The sequence below is a fragment of the Penicillium pulvis genome, assembly GCF_028828015.1.
Source record: "Penicillium pulvis strain IBT 33274 chromosome Unknown contig_10_segment0_segment0, whole genome shotgun sequence".
Taxonomy (NCBI): Eukaryota; Fungi; Ascomycota; class Eurotiomycetes; order Eurotiales; family Aspergillaceae; genus Penicillium; species Penicillium pulvis.
In genome coordinates this window covers 2,130,562-2,148,699 of record NW_026643071.1, presented here as the reverse complement: position 1 = coordinate 2,148,699, position 18,138 = coordinate 2,130,562, and the positions used below count along the sequence as shown (strand labels likewise).

The window sequence follows — 18,138 nt, the reverse complement described above, 5'->3', positions numbered from 1 at the left end:
GTATCTGCGCCACTCTATCACCTGACCCTTATCGTGGCTGGTGTGTTTTGATGCCTCAAAATATTCGAGGCCCGGCTTTGTGTTCGATCCCATCGTCTCGGCGCACCTTCGATTCTATCTCGACCCCAACTTCGTCGCAAGACTATCAACCTCATACCACAGCTTCTCCAGCTTCTGGGATGTTTGCCCGGACCATGCTTTAAGTGTTGTCCCATTGTCTTTCCCGAGTAACATCCCACGCTAGCTTTCACATCATGGCCGCGACCCAACCCCGGCCGTATAGGCGCATTTTGACCTCGTCGCTGCACCGGCGTTTCGTTCATGCCTCTGCGCTTGCTCTCTTGGTCTGTTATGGCATTGCAATTGCGATCGGTAACAAGACATCGTGTAAGTCATGCGCCCGCTCTATCTTGAAACTTTCTTCAATTCCGTGGTCTTGTATCTGACGCTAGCAATTGACACAGTCTTTTGGTCATGGTTCCCCATCGGTTCCTGTGGAATTCGCGCCGTCCTTCTGTTCATCTCCTCGTTCGTCATATTCGTCCTCCGGGTTGGCCAAATGCACCTCGGATCGAGGACCACAACATCCTCGCTCGCAACCTTGAAATATCTCTTCCCTCTTCAAGTCGTGCAGACCTTCGCTTGGTATCTGTTTTCGGCATGGTGGTTCACTGAGATTTACATTTGGTCTTCTTCGACCGGTGCGCACCTGCAGATGGTGAATCGCGGCAGGTACGTCACATACCATGAGCAATCGCTGCATTGAACAAACACTGACAGCAATCAGGCCTCATGAACGCCCGCATCTGAACGAGAGACCTATCTACATCCACAGCTTTCATTTGATCTTGGCGTGTGTACAAGCCGCATGCCATCTCTATTACGACTACGACAGCGTCCCTATCCCAGTTGTTAAGCGAGCGCCGAAGTCAGACGATCAGCGAACACACCCCGTTCCCCCTACTTCTAAGCATATCCAGAACACCTTGCCGCAGATTGTTATCACTGGTCTCACAAGAACCGCCACTGTGGCCGCTATCACTCCAGTGGTGTACCGACTGTTCCTTCGACAGAGCGCGTGGAGCTGGTCTTTATACTTTGCGAAGCTCTTTTGGAACTTCCCTCGATCTGCATCGGAGCCCGAATCATTCTTTCCCCCGGGTTTCTTACTCTTGGTTCTTCGTTCTTGGTTTTCGGGCTCTCTCCTGGTCTTGTGTTGGCAATGCACCAATCTCTTCTTTTCGGTGTTCATTGGAAAGGAGCCTCTGAAGCGTGGCCAGCCGCTTACGAGTGAAACCAAAGACCCCAATGGCAGTCTGATCAACGGTTTGAAAGCGAAGAAGCCAGTTGTGAAATCATTCGCGCTTTGGGAGCTCAGCCTTATCAGCCAGCGACAACCCGAACGCCGTAAGGCTATCTTCAACGAGATTGACCGTGACAACGGCACGACTTGGTCTCAAACTCTGGAATGCCTGACAGATGTCATCAAGGGCATTAGTGCGCGGATCGATGCCAGCAAGGCCCCTGCCCCTGGTGCCAAACCATCGGCACAAACAACAGCCACCCAGCCTACTCTCCAGACGTTGCCTCGACTCACGGACGCCCCGAAGACTGAAAATGTTTTCGCAGATTCACCAAAGGGTGTCTCGCGCCAGGAGCAGTTTGGCGATGCCTTTTCCGCGGCTGCGAAGTCTTACGGTCAGTCACCAGACTGGACACCCCAAGCGCGAGCCCGTGCTCGTCAGGTGCTTGACCGGGCTTCGTCTGCTGTCCTCAGCCCCGAACGCAAAAAGAGAATCATGGCGTCCTCCGAGGAGCTAAAGCTACTCACTGGAGGTCCCTCTGCCACTTACAAACCTGAAAATGTTCACCCAGTGCTGGCACAGTTCCTCCGCTCCCCCATTGGTCAATTCTTCCGTCAGTCGTATGCACAGCGCGCATCTAACATCGTTCTTGGGGGCCCTGAGTCATCTCTGAGCTCCATTGTCGATGCAATTGATTGTTTGACCCGGCTTTTGATCGCTAGTTTGGCAGAAGATCAGTATGGCAAGGTCCAAGCTGACGTTCCGTCTGTGATTCGTCTTCTGACCACCACTATCGTGTCCCTGGAGGCGTTTGTCCACCAGGGCGGCTTGGATGCTCACTGGACAGATGTCAACTTCCCCTCGTCAAGTCAGCCAGAGGCGCAAGCGGAAGCCCGCCGGGTCCCCGATGTGGATCTCGTGCTTGATACGCTGAAGAGCGGTCTTGGTGACCTGCTGACATCCTTCAAGCCCTACCTACGGGATATCGGGCTCGCAGGCAAGGACCTCAGGCTAGCGAAGGAGGCTGCTGGCATCGACACGGAAGAGTCATGATCTACGATGGTATTTATTGGAGCTAAGGAGCTTCCAATCAATCTTATGTGTATTAGTAGCGATTGTCGTCATAGACTGGTCGCTCAAGTTATGTTCTGCACTCCTACAGGAGTTGGTTCCTAGTGGACAAATGCATGGTCGAGCGTTTTGTTTAAATTTTTCTAATGGACAATTACATTGTATCAGACTCTCAATTACATTACCGATCTCCAAGTAAAGGTGGAATTTCAAACATTCCTGCAGAAGTTCTTTCAATACTGGTCTGTCTGGAGTTGAAGCCTGGTATATCCGCGGCTTCATTTTGGTCACATGACTACCTCCACAACAACTTGCAACTTCATTTCAACCCAAGTACCTACTCACACTTGTTCAGCCAGAAGTAATTAGAATTCCCGAAGAAGCTTCAGCTCGAAGCGGCTACCGTGTGGCATTATAGCCATGTCTCTAACCAACGTTTACCACCTGCGGCGAGTCGCAGACACATCTGCCAAATCATGCTTAATCTGCTACAAGCCATCAACGAGCGTGTTAATCACGCCGGACAATAAGGTAGAACTGGCCCATTCTATATTTGTTTTTCAAATCTAAGGCATCATCTTCTCATTTGGAACTCACCTCTCTCTATTTGGAACATAGTCACTGACTGTCGCTCAGGATTTCTTCTACGTGTGCCCCGCACACCTGCAAGACCGCCACTTCTGCTCCCCCATCGTTGACACAGAGGCCGACGCAAAACGCCAAAAAGAAGAGGCAATGGCTAAAGAAATTGAAAAGGTCAAACAAGAGTACGAAGAGAAACAGAAACGAAAGAAAGAGAAAGCCAAAGAGTCTAGCAAGGACGAGAAAGACAAAGACAAAGAAAAGGATAACTCCAAAGATAAAGATAAAGCGGATTCGGACTCAAAAGCCAATGATGAAAAAGAAAGAGATGAGAAGGTGTGTGGTGATTACAGTATCGACGATAGTAGACATGTGCTAAATGTGTTTCTTAATAGATTGAATCGATTAAAACTGGCACTGATACGAAGACGGACAATGGGTCCCGAATATTTGCGTTACATAAGTATGTTTCTCTGGGGCCTTTCTTGAACTTCTGTTGCTAATCAAATATAGAACTTTCCATCAAATGCGCATCGACCGGCTGCGTGGTATCGAAAGGGCCAAGAAAAACCAGGAAAGGATGAAGAACCCGTCTTTGTTTCCATCGGTCCCGACCCGTGATCTTTAGTCTTCTATCGCAGGATATAGACTACTGTAAGGGCAATGCGTGTTATGAGATTCCAAGGTACCAGCTAGAGGGTATAACCACATGGTGTCCCGACTGAGTGTTCCGATTACACATGCGAACTTCATCCTTCATATGCACCAAGCTCAACAAGGAGTGTTGGCCCGGGATCCTCTTTCCTGGGCAAGGCGCTCTTGATAACAGCCATCCTCTGCAGGATTCGCTCACTGAACGGAGTTATCAAAGCCCGAAGCCCGTCACTTGCCAAATAGATTCTGCCTTGATCACCAAGAAATTGTTTGCATAGGGCCGTTCCGCCTTAAATACTCGTCAGCTTAGCGGGATAAAGCAGCTAGTGAATATTAGTTCGATGCCACGAAGCCAGGCCGCCCACAGAATCTCGCAGACCGAGCACGCGCCCTTCACGAACGCGCATATTGAATGGCGCACAGTCCAATTTCCAAGAAAGTACTGGGTTCTCAATCCTGCAGGATGGATCTCTTTTAACCTTCGGCATCTACCGCGGGGGTGCCTAATTCCCGTTTTCAGTGTGTATATGCAGCAAATATTCTTCTAATGCAAGGCCTTCCACAAAGCCGTTGCCTATAGACTGCTAGCAGCACACCCCTGCTTCCTTAGCTCAACTCGAACACGCTTATTTCTTTGAAAAGAATGGATCTAACGTTTAACCTAGTCGGGGGCCAAGGCTCCGTGAACTCCGTCGGTAAGAACTGCATGTGTGCATGTGCATGGGTGATGTGTGGAATAAAGGGAAGAATAAGCACTAAAGCATTCCCGTTTGAGGCGGAGCTCGTGAAACCCCTCTTCTAGAATCTGACCCCCATCAGCCCTAGTGGGCTGTCACATAATTTCCCGCTTTTCGGTAGATCGAACGCCCTGTTCTCTAGAGTTTAGGATTATGAGAGATGCTTACGTGGAGGGGTTGAGCGGGACGCCTGGTCTGTCAGGTTGGATCTTACTGTGGCTCGAGGCTAGCACAGCCTGATCTTGAAAAAATCACGCTAGCCTAGGCTTCCGAGGCCAATGCCTCGAGCTTCTAGACTTTCTAACACGGGCCGCTGTATATTACTACCCCCCATATATGATTGGCCTTTCACGTGGCAACCTTCCTACTAACGACAGCGTGTAGCGTGCATGATGTACCGGCTAAGACATCAACAGAGTCTGCCTAGACCTCCAAATATAGATCAACTATAGCTTCGAATCTTGGAGTAGACGTCATGCGCAACTTTGCGTGGTCTAAATACACAGGTGCCTAGCAATGCCTCGTCGACCCCTCAACAACCCCACCCTCATTGTCGAACTATACACATTTGGGGTCCGAGCCTAGGGCTCCCAATCGTCACCAAATTAACTTACTTTCAATTGGTTGATGAACCCCATAGTACGTATAGTAAATGCCACAATAACCACAAGGATTAATATCCATCGTCTTACAGAGTATCTCCAACCGAGTAGGACACGTAATGGTCACATCTTGGCGCGATATACTTCAGGACTAAGTGTCAATTAAGCAATCAACTCAGAAACCACTTAAAACATAACCCCAATCGACACGACCAAGTAAGCAGCCCAAAAAAAATGACATGCATGATCCTATGATCCTCAAATGAGAGGAGAATTCGTGGCACAGACAATAAGCCCAATGCAAAAAAGCGGTCGAGTGACGCAGTGCAGCCACTCCCATTTATCAGACGCAGCTTACCGCGAATCCCGACTCCGAACTCGCATCCACTTCTGCGGAGCTATCAATCAAGATCCGCCTAAACTTGAAACTGTCATAGATACATGCAAGGCGATCACAAATACCCCTAGCGGGAAAAGGGGTCCATAAGGGCGGAAGTTTATTATAGCGTTGGCGCGAAAGGGGAACTATGATATCAGAGCAAGATGTTTTCGCCTTTTGAGTCGATTCACTAGAATGCGACTCCACTGCTAGCTGGGAGCTTCCCCTGCAAGGCGAATGCACTGCCCCACCCCCACTAGGATATTGGAGCCTGCCAATCAGAGGGCTCGGTTGAGCGGTTATGTTGTAGCTTGTTGACATTCCATAGGTGACTGGGATTTCAATGAGATGGCTCATGTGCTAATTGAAGAGAAGCTTTGTAAAAGACATGCCGAAATATGCAAGTATTATTTACACCGCAAATACATATGGCGCTTTTTCTCAGATACAATTGCAACATGCTCAGAGTGCAGACTGTAATGACGGTCTCAAACCAGTAATACGCATACAGACGTCGCAGCAAGTGGGGCCAATCGGGAGACCCAGGAAGGTGACCCACTTTTGCACAGCCTCCTTCTGCTTCACCAACCTTGGAAAGTCCTCCACCCAGGAGAGGAAATTAATCACCGCCCAGTCAAGCCCAGCGTCATTGGCGTCTGGATATTGCTGATCTTTTTAAGGATGAAACACCATTGCATTGGGAGCGCAACCCTGACAGCGCGCGTCTCTAATGTGGGGCAAGCAGTTGACAAAACCCTCGTGGGGGAGAATCAAGGGCTTGCCAAGGGGTACAGTAGGGACTCCGTTGAGACGGTAAAGTGGAGCAGAGCAAACCCGACGAACAGTACTTGCTCCACCAGTGTTCAAGATTCGACCTCGCGATCCAGTTGACTCATTACAGTTTGCTTGCCTTGGCGCGCGACTACAGTAGATACTCGGGGTTTGCGTGCGAGTAGATCATCTGCTCGGGCTTTGCGAGCGTCGTAGGAGGAGAAGTTATCGTACGAATGGGAAGGAATGTAAACCCCGTCAGCCACGGGCCTTTTTGGGTGTCTGCAGTATGCAGCCCTAAGCTCGCCAGTCAGGCACTCAATAGTGTTGGGAATGCAGTGTTATTGGCTATTGGCCAGGCTAGACGGTCACACATCACCGATTCTGTATCACTTTGCTTTGGCACACTCATCCAAGGCTCAACAGCTATGTGCACGGTGGGCAGTACGTAATAAATTTTCATTGGAGTCGATCTACATCATGACTGGCGCAACGTGTACCGGAGTACAGCCAGCCCTGTTGAGATTAGGCTGACGCCCTGGAAATCCTGTCAGCTGTGCTATCTTTCCTTGATGGGAATCTAGTTCGTTGAAGGGTCAGCAAGAGCCGCAAGTGTTGCCTAATGTGCGTTGGCTGCCTTCGTATCACTAATGAGACAGGTCTCAGATAGGAGGCTCGTCGGAGAATTTGGTCCTTTGAGCCGCTAGGCAAGGCTGGAACAGGATTATGATGCCTGCTACTTGATTCTGGCGGCGCTGTGGCGGAGATCGAGCCTCACGGAGCTCCTTGCTCCTAGTTCGAACTGCATGGCTGGCTGAGTGTGATATGAGAAGTGTAGAGCATGGATAGTGACTTGCCGCCTCCACTGACGCAAGTGGCCATCCAGATGAAGCAGAATCGATTTTGAACGTCCTGTGCTGAACGCATCAGTTTGAGTGGCTTGACACATGGATCAATAGAAATTGGTGGCTGATCAGTGGGGTCTGCTGATCGTCGCTCTTACTCGGTCTTTACTCGGTCTTAGACATACAGACTACAGGGTATACTCCGAGGTCTGTGAGATATTTGATCTATACAATCAAAAATCTTTAAAAAATTCGATTACGGATTATTATTATTAGATCAAAGCTTCATGACTCGTATTTTGATGTTCATGCATGCTTATGTCCATAGGGCGTCAAAACGCCATCTCACAGGTTGTTATGCACTGCAACGGGGTCATTGTTCCGTTGAGTCGCATCGAAAAGTGCGAACTCCTCCGTGCCCGTCCTCGTGTTTAATTTACTGATTGAAACATTGCACGAGCTTTGGCAAGCCCGAGAGCAGGTACCGCGTCATTGCAGCACGCCCTGTCAGGCAAATTTACAGTTATTGAATTTTTACTTTAACCCTGTTTCGGAATGGGATACGAACCGGCTCCTTCAACGCTTAATCTCCACTTCAGGGCGGCGATGGATCTGGATCTGAATAGCGCCGGGGTACTGGTCTTTAAAGCGCACTGGCCTCTTTTGGGGCACGGCCATACTGCGAATTTTCTTCACCTCCTGATGATCCATCTATATTTCATACACGAGCTTTCTGTTACATCATATAGGTTCCATTTCTGGGTGTGATTTGACCATCACCTGAACATCGCTGGAAACAAAGCTTAATGGCCTCCGATCTTCGGCATTTTCCAAAACTTCGTGCGGTGCAAATGCGCCTTGCTGTGTAAGGAATGAATAAGCAATATAGATAGCGTCGGATCAGAGCTTGCCTATTGCACGAAGTAGTCAAGTTAGTCCCCACATATCCAACTAACAGATATACGACGACGCGGACCAAGCGCCGGATGGTGGTTCGCAAAAAAGAAACGGTAAAGCGAAATCCAAATGAGGTACCAATAAACAGTCGTTAGTAGCGAAGTTCCGCTACTAATTAACGCCATCGGCATCTACAGTAAGGCGAATAAACTTTGTTGCAGCGGGAAACCCGCCAATACAATTTTGTCAATAACAAACGATATGTGATTTCAGATACTGGAGTGCCCGGAAAGGAATGTCTTAGACTTGGCATACAGTAGAGTGTTGGAAACAAGAGTGACATTTGTTCTTTCAAAAGCTGCCTTGTCCCGGATACGGCGGAAGAAGCTTGATTAACAGACTCGTGGACCACGTGGTTGAGCCGTCAGGGGAACCTTTCTTCTCCTGTTCCCGTCATAGAATAACATACTTTGTCTAGTCGAGAGAAGCCTGCCACGCCCAAAGGGGTACTGTAGGGTAAGGGTAGACGGGCACCAGGTGATGTTGCTGCCTTAGGCATCTTGAATTACAGAGAGGATCTTCCCCACGCGCTCAGCCTGGGATAGTCAGGACACAATATCCACACCCTCGGTACTGACAATCTCACTACAAATTAGTTGGGATCGTACTAAGATGAGATGTACATGTCCGGTATGAATCAACCAATCCTAATAGGGGTTATAAAGTCCCGACACGAGTGATTCGAGAGATGTGGATTGACCCAGTGCACTGGATATATCCACCCGCCATTAACTCCGCATTCCACGGCATTGGTTACGGCTTGCGGGACACAGTCAATGCCGCGAATACAGGGGGACAGAGGAGTTTCACTCCCGCTATATCATTGGCTCAACCAACATCACAGAGTGCTCCGACAGGCGACCGCGCTCCATGGATATGCAGTCTGATCCCTAAGTCCCCGCCTTGGCCAAATCCGCCACCACGCACTCCTGTGTAATGGGCCGACGGAGGTTCATGAAATCTCGGTGTGTGTTCACATAGCAGACAAGGTCTAGCCGAGCGGTCCACGCCGCGTGGGTGGGGCACCTTGACAAACCCCCAAACTTGCACACCGATTCGTGCTGCAGGCTGCAAGGGGTGGATTTCTGGATCAAAATGCGACTTCCCGCGAATAAAAATGTGCGCAGGAACAAGGTCACGATGTATAGAAACTGCAACGCAACTATAGAGTGAGGCTGACGCGGGTGTCGCATCTCTTGCCCCAATGAGAGAAAGAGGCGCCCTGGCGCACACACGCGCCTTCGCCACTGAGCTGCAGCCTTCTAGGGCTTAGGCTGACGCCCTACCAGGACCAGCTGGAAGCTCGACTGCGCTGATGCTGTTCTGACGTTTCCTGCTGGACCCGACAATCACTGCCTAAATCGAATTGTGCAGAAACCACTCATGGCGTGTAGATTGGCTTTTCCGGTTGCCACAAAGTATACTGAATTAGCGTAGCGTCAGTTCGTACGTACGTATGGTACGGAGACGCCAAACCCGGTCTTAAGTGCGACGATCGGGGATTATTGCGGGAACCCCTGTGACTAGTTCCCACCTGGAGATGGGACTGCCCGGTAGTCGCAGCCACACTGTCAGCTAGAGCGTTAAGTAGCCAAGACTTTGCCTTCGCTACCATTGACCGCGTCAACCAGATCAGCTTTGCCATGTAACCGTACCCGAAGGCCCCGAGGCAAAAGCACCTGAGTCAGTGTCTTGAGGGTACGTCAGACGACCCAATAATTCAGTCCCATTTATTGCACTATTGAAGTTCGTGTCCTCGTAGGGCTACCCCTCTTATAGGCCGAGGTAAATCGCCTCGAATTTTGGTAGCTTCTCAGGGGCTCGTTTACCTGGAACTCGCGTCTATTGACTGAACTAGGAATTTACTCCAAGGTTGGTAGACTTGACCCGAATTTCTGTTCAAATGTTTCACTACTGTAGACCCGTAGTTCCATGCGGTTTTTTTTTCTTTTTACAGATTTAGAGAACCTTGGAAACTCCGAATCTTTAAGCTGGTGTGGAGCACAGCATGACTCAGCAGCTGTCAACATCGTTCGCAATCTGATCTGATCTTTGGTCTTCTGATCGTTCTGGTCTGAACTTTTCTTACTTTTACGTTTATGCATTTAGCCAGGATTACCACTCAAGATGCCCTGGTGAAAATTACCACACTTGCGATCCCAAATGACAGCGGACCATCAGTGTGGCAGTGCATGCATGACTGGGCCCCAAGTGGGTCACGCTAGGAAATCAGTGGATCCGCAACAACGACTCAGGATTGACCCTTCATGTGGAGGCAATGAAAAAGAATGTTCTTCTTTGAATGCTCCCGTCCACTTGTTGAACATTATTGGCGCTAGAATGGAGAGTCCGAATCCTCCCCTAAAGAGTGTCAACGTTTCACCTCTAACCCATTCTTTGTGTCTCCGTCTGCGTATTCAAGTACGACCATCTCAACCGAGAATTCCTTTCCTAACCACCCGGCAGATATAAGCCTCTTGCCAAGACTTTCCCAAGACTCTCCGGTGCATATTGTCACTGGCCCGTAAGGATTTATTACTGTACTCAATACCCTACCAATCATTGTGCCTTGTGGAGGTTCCCGTTATGCCCGCTGTTCTCCGGCCTTATGAAGGTCAGCAACGTGGTCACTAACCATGGTTCCTTCTGCATGCAACACCCTTCATTCTGGTCAGACATGTCGTATTTGGTACGTACCTTGATGAGAGGGCGCATTACCGGTGACACCCCCCCCCCCCCCCGGTGAGGTGTATACCAAGGTAGTCGCGTGAACGATGCAAGATTGTTGATCCTCCAGACGGCATCGGATCATCGTGAGGCGTCCAGTGTATACGAGATCGTCCAAGGCACTCTCCACTTAAGCGCTGAAGCTCACTGCATAGGAAGGTGGTCTTTGTTTTTTTTTTTGGATTTCTTTTTCTTTTTTTATTCACTATGAAGCCTTGTGGTGCCACTTACGGGATAGGAAAGTGTAATTGAGATAGACATCCTATTTGTCGAATGATTGGGACTATGCCTAGAACCTCTGTCATGACAGTTTCTGGAAAACCTATTCCCTAGGTTCCGGGAGAGCGAACCACGGATGAAGCAGCTAGGGCTGCAGAGACCATTAAATTACGGGAAGCCGGACACCTCCGTTCAGCGCAGGAATGTAAAATTCCCCAGCCTTACACTTTTGATTCCAACGTGGTCCTCACACGTTCGTAATCTAGATCTGACGATACATGTAATTCCAAATGGGCCCCCTCTTTACTCAATTTGGCCATGTCGGTATTGGTATGTAAGATGCTTACCATGTACATACATATACCCGTACCAGACCCCATTTTGCCTCTTTAAACACGTCAGACCCCCAGAACTGCAGGTTAAGTCCGGCCTAAAAGACCCATTAATTCATGGTTCTATGTTTTTTCGCTTTTTTGCCGGGTTTTTGTAGGTTCCAGAATCTCTCTCCTAAACCCCCTGGCTCCAGGCTCAGCTTCGATGAGATCACCACAATTGCCTCTCATTCGATCTTAACCTTCCCCCCCCCCTTCAATCCTTTCATCCAATCACCGATTCTCTGCACCGCCGCCCCGACTTTCTACTGCCCGATTTCCCGCAAATCCTTTTGCATTACCCTTATTACCCTTGTGTGGACTAGTGCCTGTGTGTTACTGGGGGATTTTCAGCCTTTCGTACCCATTCCTTTGCGTTTGTGTGTTCAGCCGAATATTGTTCAGCTAGTGGCGGGGCCCCGTTAAGACTGCTTTATACTCGCGACTCGTTTACCTTGCTAGTCGCAATAATCTTCTCGCTTTCACTTTCTGGTTTTACCACCAGTTTCCTTATTTTATTTTACACTTTCCAAGGATCCAGAGAGGAGCATGTGTGGTACCAGTCCCGCAACTTGCCATTGATTGGTGTCTATGGGACGGCTTTTCCCACAGGGCTGTGCGTGTCACTACTGCAGCGGACGTTTCATATTCCATGAGGCGATTCGCCTCGAGGTAAGGACATTCTTTCCTCAGCCCTACTATTCCCTGCGCAATATCAGCTCACCCGCGCTCGCCTGGTTCCACCAGTCCGACCTCCAACTAGTACAAGTCGCATGACATCTCGCGACTACTAGCCCCAGTCGCCACCTAAAATTCATCCGCTTTCGCGCTTACTTTACAAGCTGGACATTCTAAAATCGGGGTGAAGCTAGTCAACGGTCCGCTTAGGAATCCGAGCTGGTTTCACGACCGACGTTTGCGCTCAACTGGATTGGGTTATTGCTGCGACACCGGATCTTCATTGAATCCGCTTAACCTTCCGATAACACTGTGGAGCTTGACTTATTTTTTACTGTCATAAAAAAGGGAGAGAGGATCTCTCTCCCGCGTGACGCCACCCCGGTCTTTTAGCTCGTTCATGTGAGATCGCGTCGGTTGTTATCACCTTAACATTCTAGTTCTAGAATGGACCCGAGACATACATCTACGCCCAGCTCTTATGATTACAAGGAACAACACTACAATTCCTACAATTCCTACAATTCGCCCGACAGACCCCCACACGCAATGCCCGATTCGCGATACTCATCACACGGCCCGTTACCTATACCTTCTCGACCTGTCATGGATACTGCGCCCCCTCCACTACCTCCCCCACCGAGGATTCGGGATTTGGAAAATGGTTATGATGCTGGCTGGCTCCATGCGAACTCGGAAAGAACTCCCACTGCGCTTCCGCCGATAAATCCGAATTCAAGCTTATTTGGAGGACATCGACGAACTGATACGACTCCACGAAGTGATCCTATGGCGGTGGATGAGCTAGAAGGAAGACAAAGCGGCTTCCCATTGTCACGCAGTCCGGAGGCCCATATTAAAATAGAGCCGCCACCACCTACAAATGATGGATTTCCCAATTCCATGTCCGTCACTTCTCCTTCAGGTGCCATGTGAGTAAATGTGCAGGAGAAATGCTGCCAGTTGAGATTTGTGACTTGGTGCATTCAATCCGATTTCTGAGCAATGCGCTAACGATCTGGATAGATTGAAAGGAGAGCGGGATTTCTCTTTAAGAAGCGTCAAGGATTCATCCAATGCTTACGACCAACATTTATTGTCAAAGATTGGAAATTCATTATCACCTCGAGGCTCAATTAGTCATGGATCTGATCACCGTGGTTCGATTTCATCACTTACAGTCCCGTCTCGGTCAGCCAGCAATCTGCCCTCGCCAGGTCCGTCAGAGGGCTCTACGCTCGATGTGAAATGGTCCTATAGTCCTACATCCGGAGGGGTATCCCCGAGATCTAGCATTGGCTGGAGAGAATATATCGACGGAGGTCGCAGTCCAAGCGTGGAAAGCACCGCACCTTCGTCAGCTTTAGACTACGACTACATGCGCGATATGGGTCGAAGACGTCATCACAAAAACACTCCTTCACGGGAAGATAGTATCAGTCTACCGAGTCGATCAAACCGTGGAAGTTACGACCAGGGTGTGTTCTCTGATATCGAAGGAGATTTTGGCTCGGACGACCCAGTACTCCCAAGGCCATACCTGGAAGAACCCATACCCCCGAGGCAATTTATTCTTCGAGAGCCCACTCCGCCATACCCGGATGGTTCAAGGCAGGGTATGAAGCGAAGAGCTTCTTCTCCTCCCCGAGAACCGCTTACTGATGATCGTCATACCTTACATGTGGCTACCAGTAACGGAGATCTGTCGCAACGGAGAACTAGTGGACAGCCATTCACGAATAACTTGACGGTTAGCAGCAGTTATGCCCCAAGTCAACGAACTCTGTCTGCGGCTTCATCCTTGAGCATTAGAACCTCTGGATCTTACTCATCGACTATCTCCATTGGAGGTAGTAGTATGACAAGCCTTTCTCCATATGACCGACTATCTCCTGGGGGACTTTCGCCCAGCTCAGATCTCGATACTTTCCATGAAAAGTCGATTTTAAATCCTAGTTCCCCGGTTCAACTTGTTCAACCAATGCCGAGGGCTGTAATGGGCTCAAATACTCTCGAACCACCCGCCACAGATTCCACAGGCAAAGTGCCAATGCCAACAGCCTTAAACACGCCAAAACCCCCAACCTCAAAAATCAGTGGACTCTTCATCTGCGATTGCTGCCCGAAGAAACCGAAGAAATTCGGCAATCCAGAAGACCTCCGGTAAGCAAAAGCTATCATTTAAACCACTCAACAGAATACCAGACACTAACCCCAAACAGAGCCCACGAAATGGAAAAACAATACTCATGCCAATACTGCAACAACCGCTTCAAAAACAAGAACGAAGCAGAACGCCACCAAAACTCCCTTCATCTCCGCCGCCACTCATGGTCTTGCGCCGCCCTCTCAAGCTTCCAAGCCGCCTTCCACGGCTCAGCAGCACCATCTCACCAAACAAACGCCGGTCCATCACATGACACGTGCGGCTACTGCGGCGAGGAATTCCCGAACTTCCCCCGCCCAGACTGGGATGCCCGATTCGACCATCTTACCACCGTACATAAATTCGGCGAGTGCAACAATGCGAAGAAATTCTTCCGTGCGGATCATTTCCGCCAGCATTTGAAGCATAGTCATGCCGGTACTAGTGGCAAGTGGACGAATATCTTGGAAAACGCTTGTATGAAAGATGAGATTCCGCCTGAGCCTAGGGATAAGACAAACGGGTCTTTGGCTAGTAGTACTATCGATGAGGTTCTTACCGAGCAGTGACAACCTCAGACTATTGGTTTTTGCATTGGCCATCATGCGAGCAACACCTCTCTCCTCTTCTCTTGCGCGATTGGTCTCCAACGACACGATCAACACGCACTTTCAGCACTATCACATCAACGCATCAACATGAAAATACAAAAGTGCTTTCAAAAGTTTATGAAGGCTGCATATTAACGTGACACGATCTCTTTCATTTCATTTTCGGCGATTTTTCCTGGGCAAGGAAAGTTTGGTTGGAGTTTTCCTTGGGTTTGGTTTGGATTAGGTACAGCCATTATGTGTATACTGGTGCATTACCTGGGTGGAAATTTTCATCATTCTCCATGGCGGAGTCAACCTTTGTTCATTGGTGGAGTTTTTCTTTGGAATCTTTGGATTCCTTTTGACCTTCTTATATATATTTTGAGTGTATATACGTGTGAGGAATTAGACCGGAATGGATTTTCCACTTCCAAGGCCCTTGTGTTCCTGTTGATTATCAGGATGTTTAGTTTACTGGCTTCCAAAGATCAAGCTTCTCGTTTTAGGACAGGCCGGGGTCTCGTTTTTCTAAGAATGATCTTCCAAGATTACCTAGGCTATGTTTACTTCTAAGGATTCGTGTTTCTTAAGATTCGCTTCCTAAGCCCTTTAGCACTTCTTAGGTCTTGTGCTTCTCGAATTGGAAAATTGTTCTGTGCTTTACTGATTGGTATTTCTTGGATTCTATACTTCTCGGATTAAAGTTTCTCGGATTCTGTGCTTCTTAGGTAGATTCTATACTTCTTGGATTGGAATATTTGGATTCTATGCTTCTCGGATTAGCATTTCTCGAATTCTATGCTTCTAAGATTGGAGTTCTTGGATTCTGTGCCTCTCGGATTGGCATTTCTCGAATTTTGTGCCTCTTGGATTGGCATTTCTCAGATTTTGTGCCTCTCGGATTGGTATTTCTCGGATTTTGTGCCTCTCGGATTGGTATTTCTTGGATTTTGTGCCTCTCGGATTGGCAATTCTCGGATTTTGTGCCTCTCGGATTGGTATTTCTTGGATTTTGTGCCTCTCGGATTGGTATTTCTTGGATTTTGTGCCTCTCGGATTGGTATTTCTCGGATTTTGTGCTTCCTAATCCTTTGCATTTAAAGGTAAACCTTAAATGCAAACGATTAGGAAGCACAAGTTAGTAAAGGGAAACAGTCAAAATAGGCTAGTTCAAATTATAGAATCCAGTTAATTCAACTATATAAAACAGCTTGAGGGGAATGTCTCATCTTGCCTTATGTCGATTTATATTTAAAAGGTTCTGAAGGTGTTGATTCTTGCAATTTCAGTTCCTCTCCTTCCTAAGCGCTAGGCTTGGAACTTTCAATCGGGCCAACAAGATTGACATGATGTTCTCATCTAGCACTATCTCTGAATTAATTGGAACACACCGTGCCGAGGAACTGAAGCCAAGCTTAGATTTCAAAGACAATAGAGAATCTTGAGATTCTGGATTAGCTGGTGTGGAAAGGTTTGCGGTTTGGAGGGAGGAAGCTTAAATGCTAGACTAGGTGGAGAATATTACTAGTAGGACTTTGATGGCCATTGTGCAGAACTCTGATGCCGGTGGGGTTAGTCTCACTATTGTTAATGGGGCAGCGTAGTTGGGGTGATGAAAGTTGAGAGTATTGGTCTTGGATTCGAATTTGGAAGTTTATTTAACCGATTAGGGTAGCCCGAAACGGGAGAGTATATGTTCCCTTACACCCTCTAAGGATAGGGAAAGATTGAACCATGTATAATCAACGCCCGGATGGCCTAGATGCCGAACATCGCAGCTTTTGCTAACAACGTTATGTACATAACAATACCCATAAATCTCACATTATTAAACAAAGACATCTACTCAGTAACACTATCCTTGATGCTCCGCAAAGCACTAGTCTTATGCGCCGGATCAATAGCCGCAGCATTAAGCGCCCTCCTCCTGGCATCAGTCCAAAGCATGAATTCCCCATAGCTCTTTGGCATAACGTTGATATCCTTCTCAACCAAGAAGGTATAATTGAACATACCAGTGGACTTCCGGGTACCATGCTCCACGTCCCGCACCTTAGTGTCAACACGCACCTGCACCTTAGTGTACTTACTGCTATCACCCTCACGCTCTTCAGGCTCGGTGTACGCGACTGTAGCACGAAGGTAGAGCACACTTCCAACTGGGACAGGGTTCTCAAAGGTACTAGGGTCCAGAGCTAAGAAGTTGGGTCGGGCGTGAGCGAATGAGGCAGCGCAGCAGAATGCTAGCTCGAAGGATTGTTTCAACAGGAAACCACCGAAGATCATGAAATTGTGTCTGTTTCTGTCTTGGGGTTGCATGATCATAGCCGATTTGAGAACGGTATCACTCATGTAAACTGAGTTTTCGGGGCGGGTGATTGGGGTTTCAGGGTCTGATTTGTTAGTTACTTGGTACGTGAATGTTTGGAAGAGGTACGTACTCAGGTAGGACATCTCCTTGGTCCACATGGAGTGGATGAGGTTACTCTCCTCGTCATCAGGGGCTTTCTCGAGCAGACTGCGTGTTCTGAGGGCCTTCTTGGCTTTAGAGTTTTCTGCGCCCTTTTGGAAGAGACGCTTCTCTTCCTCAGTCTCAACTAGCAGAGGGGCAACACTAGCAGGCCTGTGTGTGTTTGTTAGCATTGAACTCGGACATGCTGAAAGAATAGTAGACATACTTCTTCGTCACAGGGTCTAATGAGACCATGGTGAAGGCACAAGTGATCAAGACATCTTCAGGCTTAGGCTCCTGTCCCTCCGGTCGAACCTTGACAACTTGACAAGAAACCTCCATACTTGATCGGCCTGTAGCGTAGGTGACCTGGCCACTAAGCTCGAGATCACAGATCTCCATTAATGGGTTCTCAATGGTGATACGATCCACGGCAGCAGTGACAGTGGTAACACCATCTCCAGTGTGGCGGTACGCAATAACTCCAGCCAGCGCATCAAGGTCCATCAGAAGTGAACCAAGCCTAGAGACCGGTTAGCTTGGCGATGATTTTTAGAAGTCACAGATGAACGTACCGAATATGCCCAGAAGCATTGAGGTAAGTATCCAAAAGCCATTTGTCCTGAGCTAAAGGCAGAATCTGATGAGAAATGGTCAGTTTCAGAACTTCAAACATCAAGAAGGAACCATGCATACAGCACTATAGCGACCATCGGACATCTTCTTCGGTGTCAAATCTGGCTTAACAACCGGCGGTGCCTCAACACCCTCCTTAGCATTACGCGCAGCATCCCGACTCGCCGTTAACGCGTCGATCCACGGGGTCTTAACGCGCATAGGCATCCACGTCGGCCTGAACGCGGCATTTGTCGGCGTTGAGTGAAAGTCTCGGTTGGCATTAGACGGCTGTGCGACAGCAATAGCGCGTGCTGGGAGAGTGCGAGCTGTTAAGCATTTTGACTGCGCAATTGCGCTTCTTTTTCCTGCGAGACTGAACATTGCGTATAGGTTGTTCTGGGTATTCGTGGGATGAGGAAAAAGGGATTACTA

The 18,138-nt window shown here is 48.6% G+C and overlaps 4 protein-coding genes across 4 annotated transcripts; 3 read left to right on the top strand and 1 right to left on the bottom strand.

Moving 5' to 3' along the window:
* Positions 1 to 99: 99 nt before the first annotated feature.
* Positions 100 to 2,357, top strand: N7503_000820 (nucleoporin NDC1; the record flags this gene model as incomplete). The annotated part of the gene is made up of 3 exons (XM_057060381.1): positions 100 to 387; positions 465 to 732; positions 788 to 2,357. Exons 1-3 carry the CDS (start codon positions 255 to 257, stop codon positions 2,355 to 2,357), a joined length of 1,971 nt encoding a protein of 656 aa, XP_056927304.1. The 5' UTR covers positions 100 to 254.
* A 438-nt stretch (positions 2,358 to 2,795) lies between these two features.
* On the top strand, positions 2,796 to 3,585 carry N7503_000819 (AAA-ATPase Vps4-associated 1 family protein; the record flags this gene model as incomplete). The annotated part of the gene is made up of 4 exons (XM_057060380.1): positions 2,796 to 2,906; positions 3,012 to 3,293; positions 3,353 to 3,420; positions 3,471 to 3,585. 4 exons carry the CDS (start codon positions 2,796 to 2,798, stop codon positions 3,583 to 3,585), a joined length of 576 nt encoding a protein of 191 aa, XP_056927303.1.
* An 8,861-nt stretch (positions 3,586 to 12,446) lies between these two features.
* znfA (putative C2H2 finger domain protein) lies at positions 12,447 to 14,612 on the top strand (the record flags this gene model as incomplete). Its single annotated transcript, XM_057060379.1, has 3 exons — positions 12,447 to 12,829; positions 12,924 to 14,060; positions 14,120 to 14,612. The coding sequence occupies 3 exons, from the start codon at positions 12,447 to 12,449 to the stop codon at positions 14,610 to 14,612; spliced, it is 2,013 nt and encodes a 670-aa protein (XP_056927302.1).
* A 1,866-nt stretch (positions 14,613 to 16,478) lies between these two features.
* Positions 16,479 to 18,087, bottom strand: N7503_000817 (putative acyl-CoA thioester hydrolase; the record flags this gene model as incomplete). The annotated part of the gene is made up of 5 exons (XM_057060378.1): positions 16,479 to 17,029; positions 17,078 to 17,259; positions 17,315 to 17,611; positions 17,664 to 17,728; positions 17,785 to 18,087. The coding sequence occupies 5 exons, from the start codon at positions 18,085 to 18,087 to the stop codon at positions 16,479 to 16,481; spliced, it is 1,398 nt and encodes a 465-aa protein (XP_056927301.1).
* Between the last annotated feature and the right edge of the window lie 51 nt (positions 18,088 to 18,138).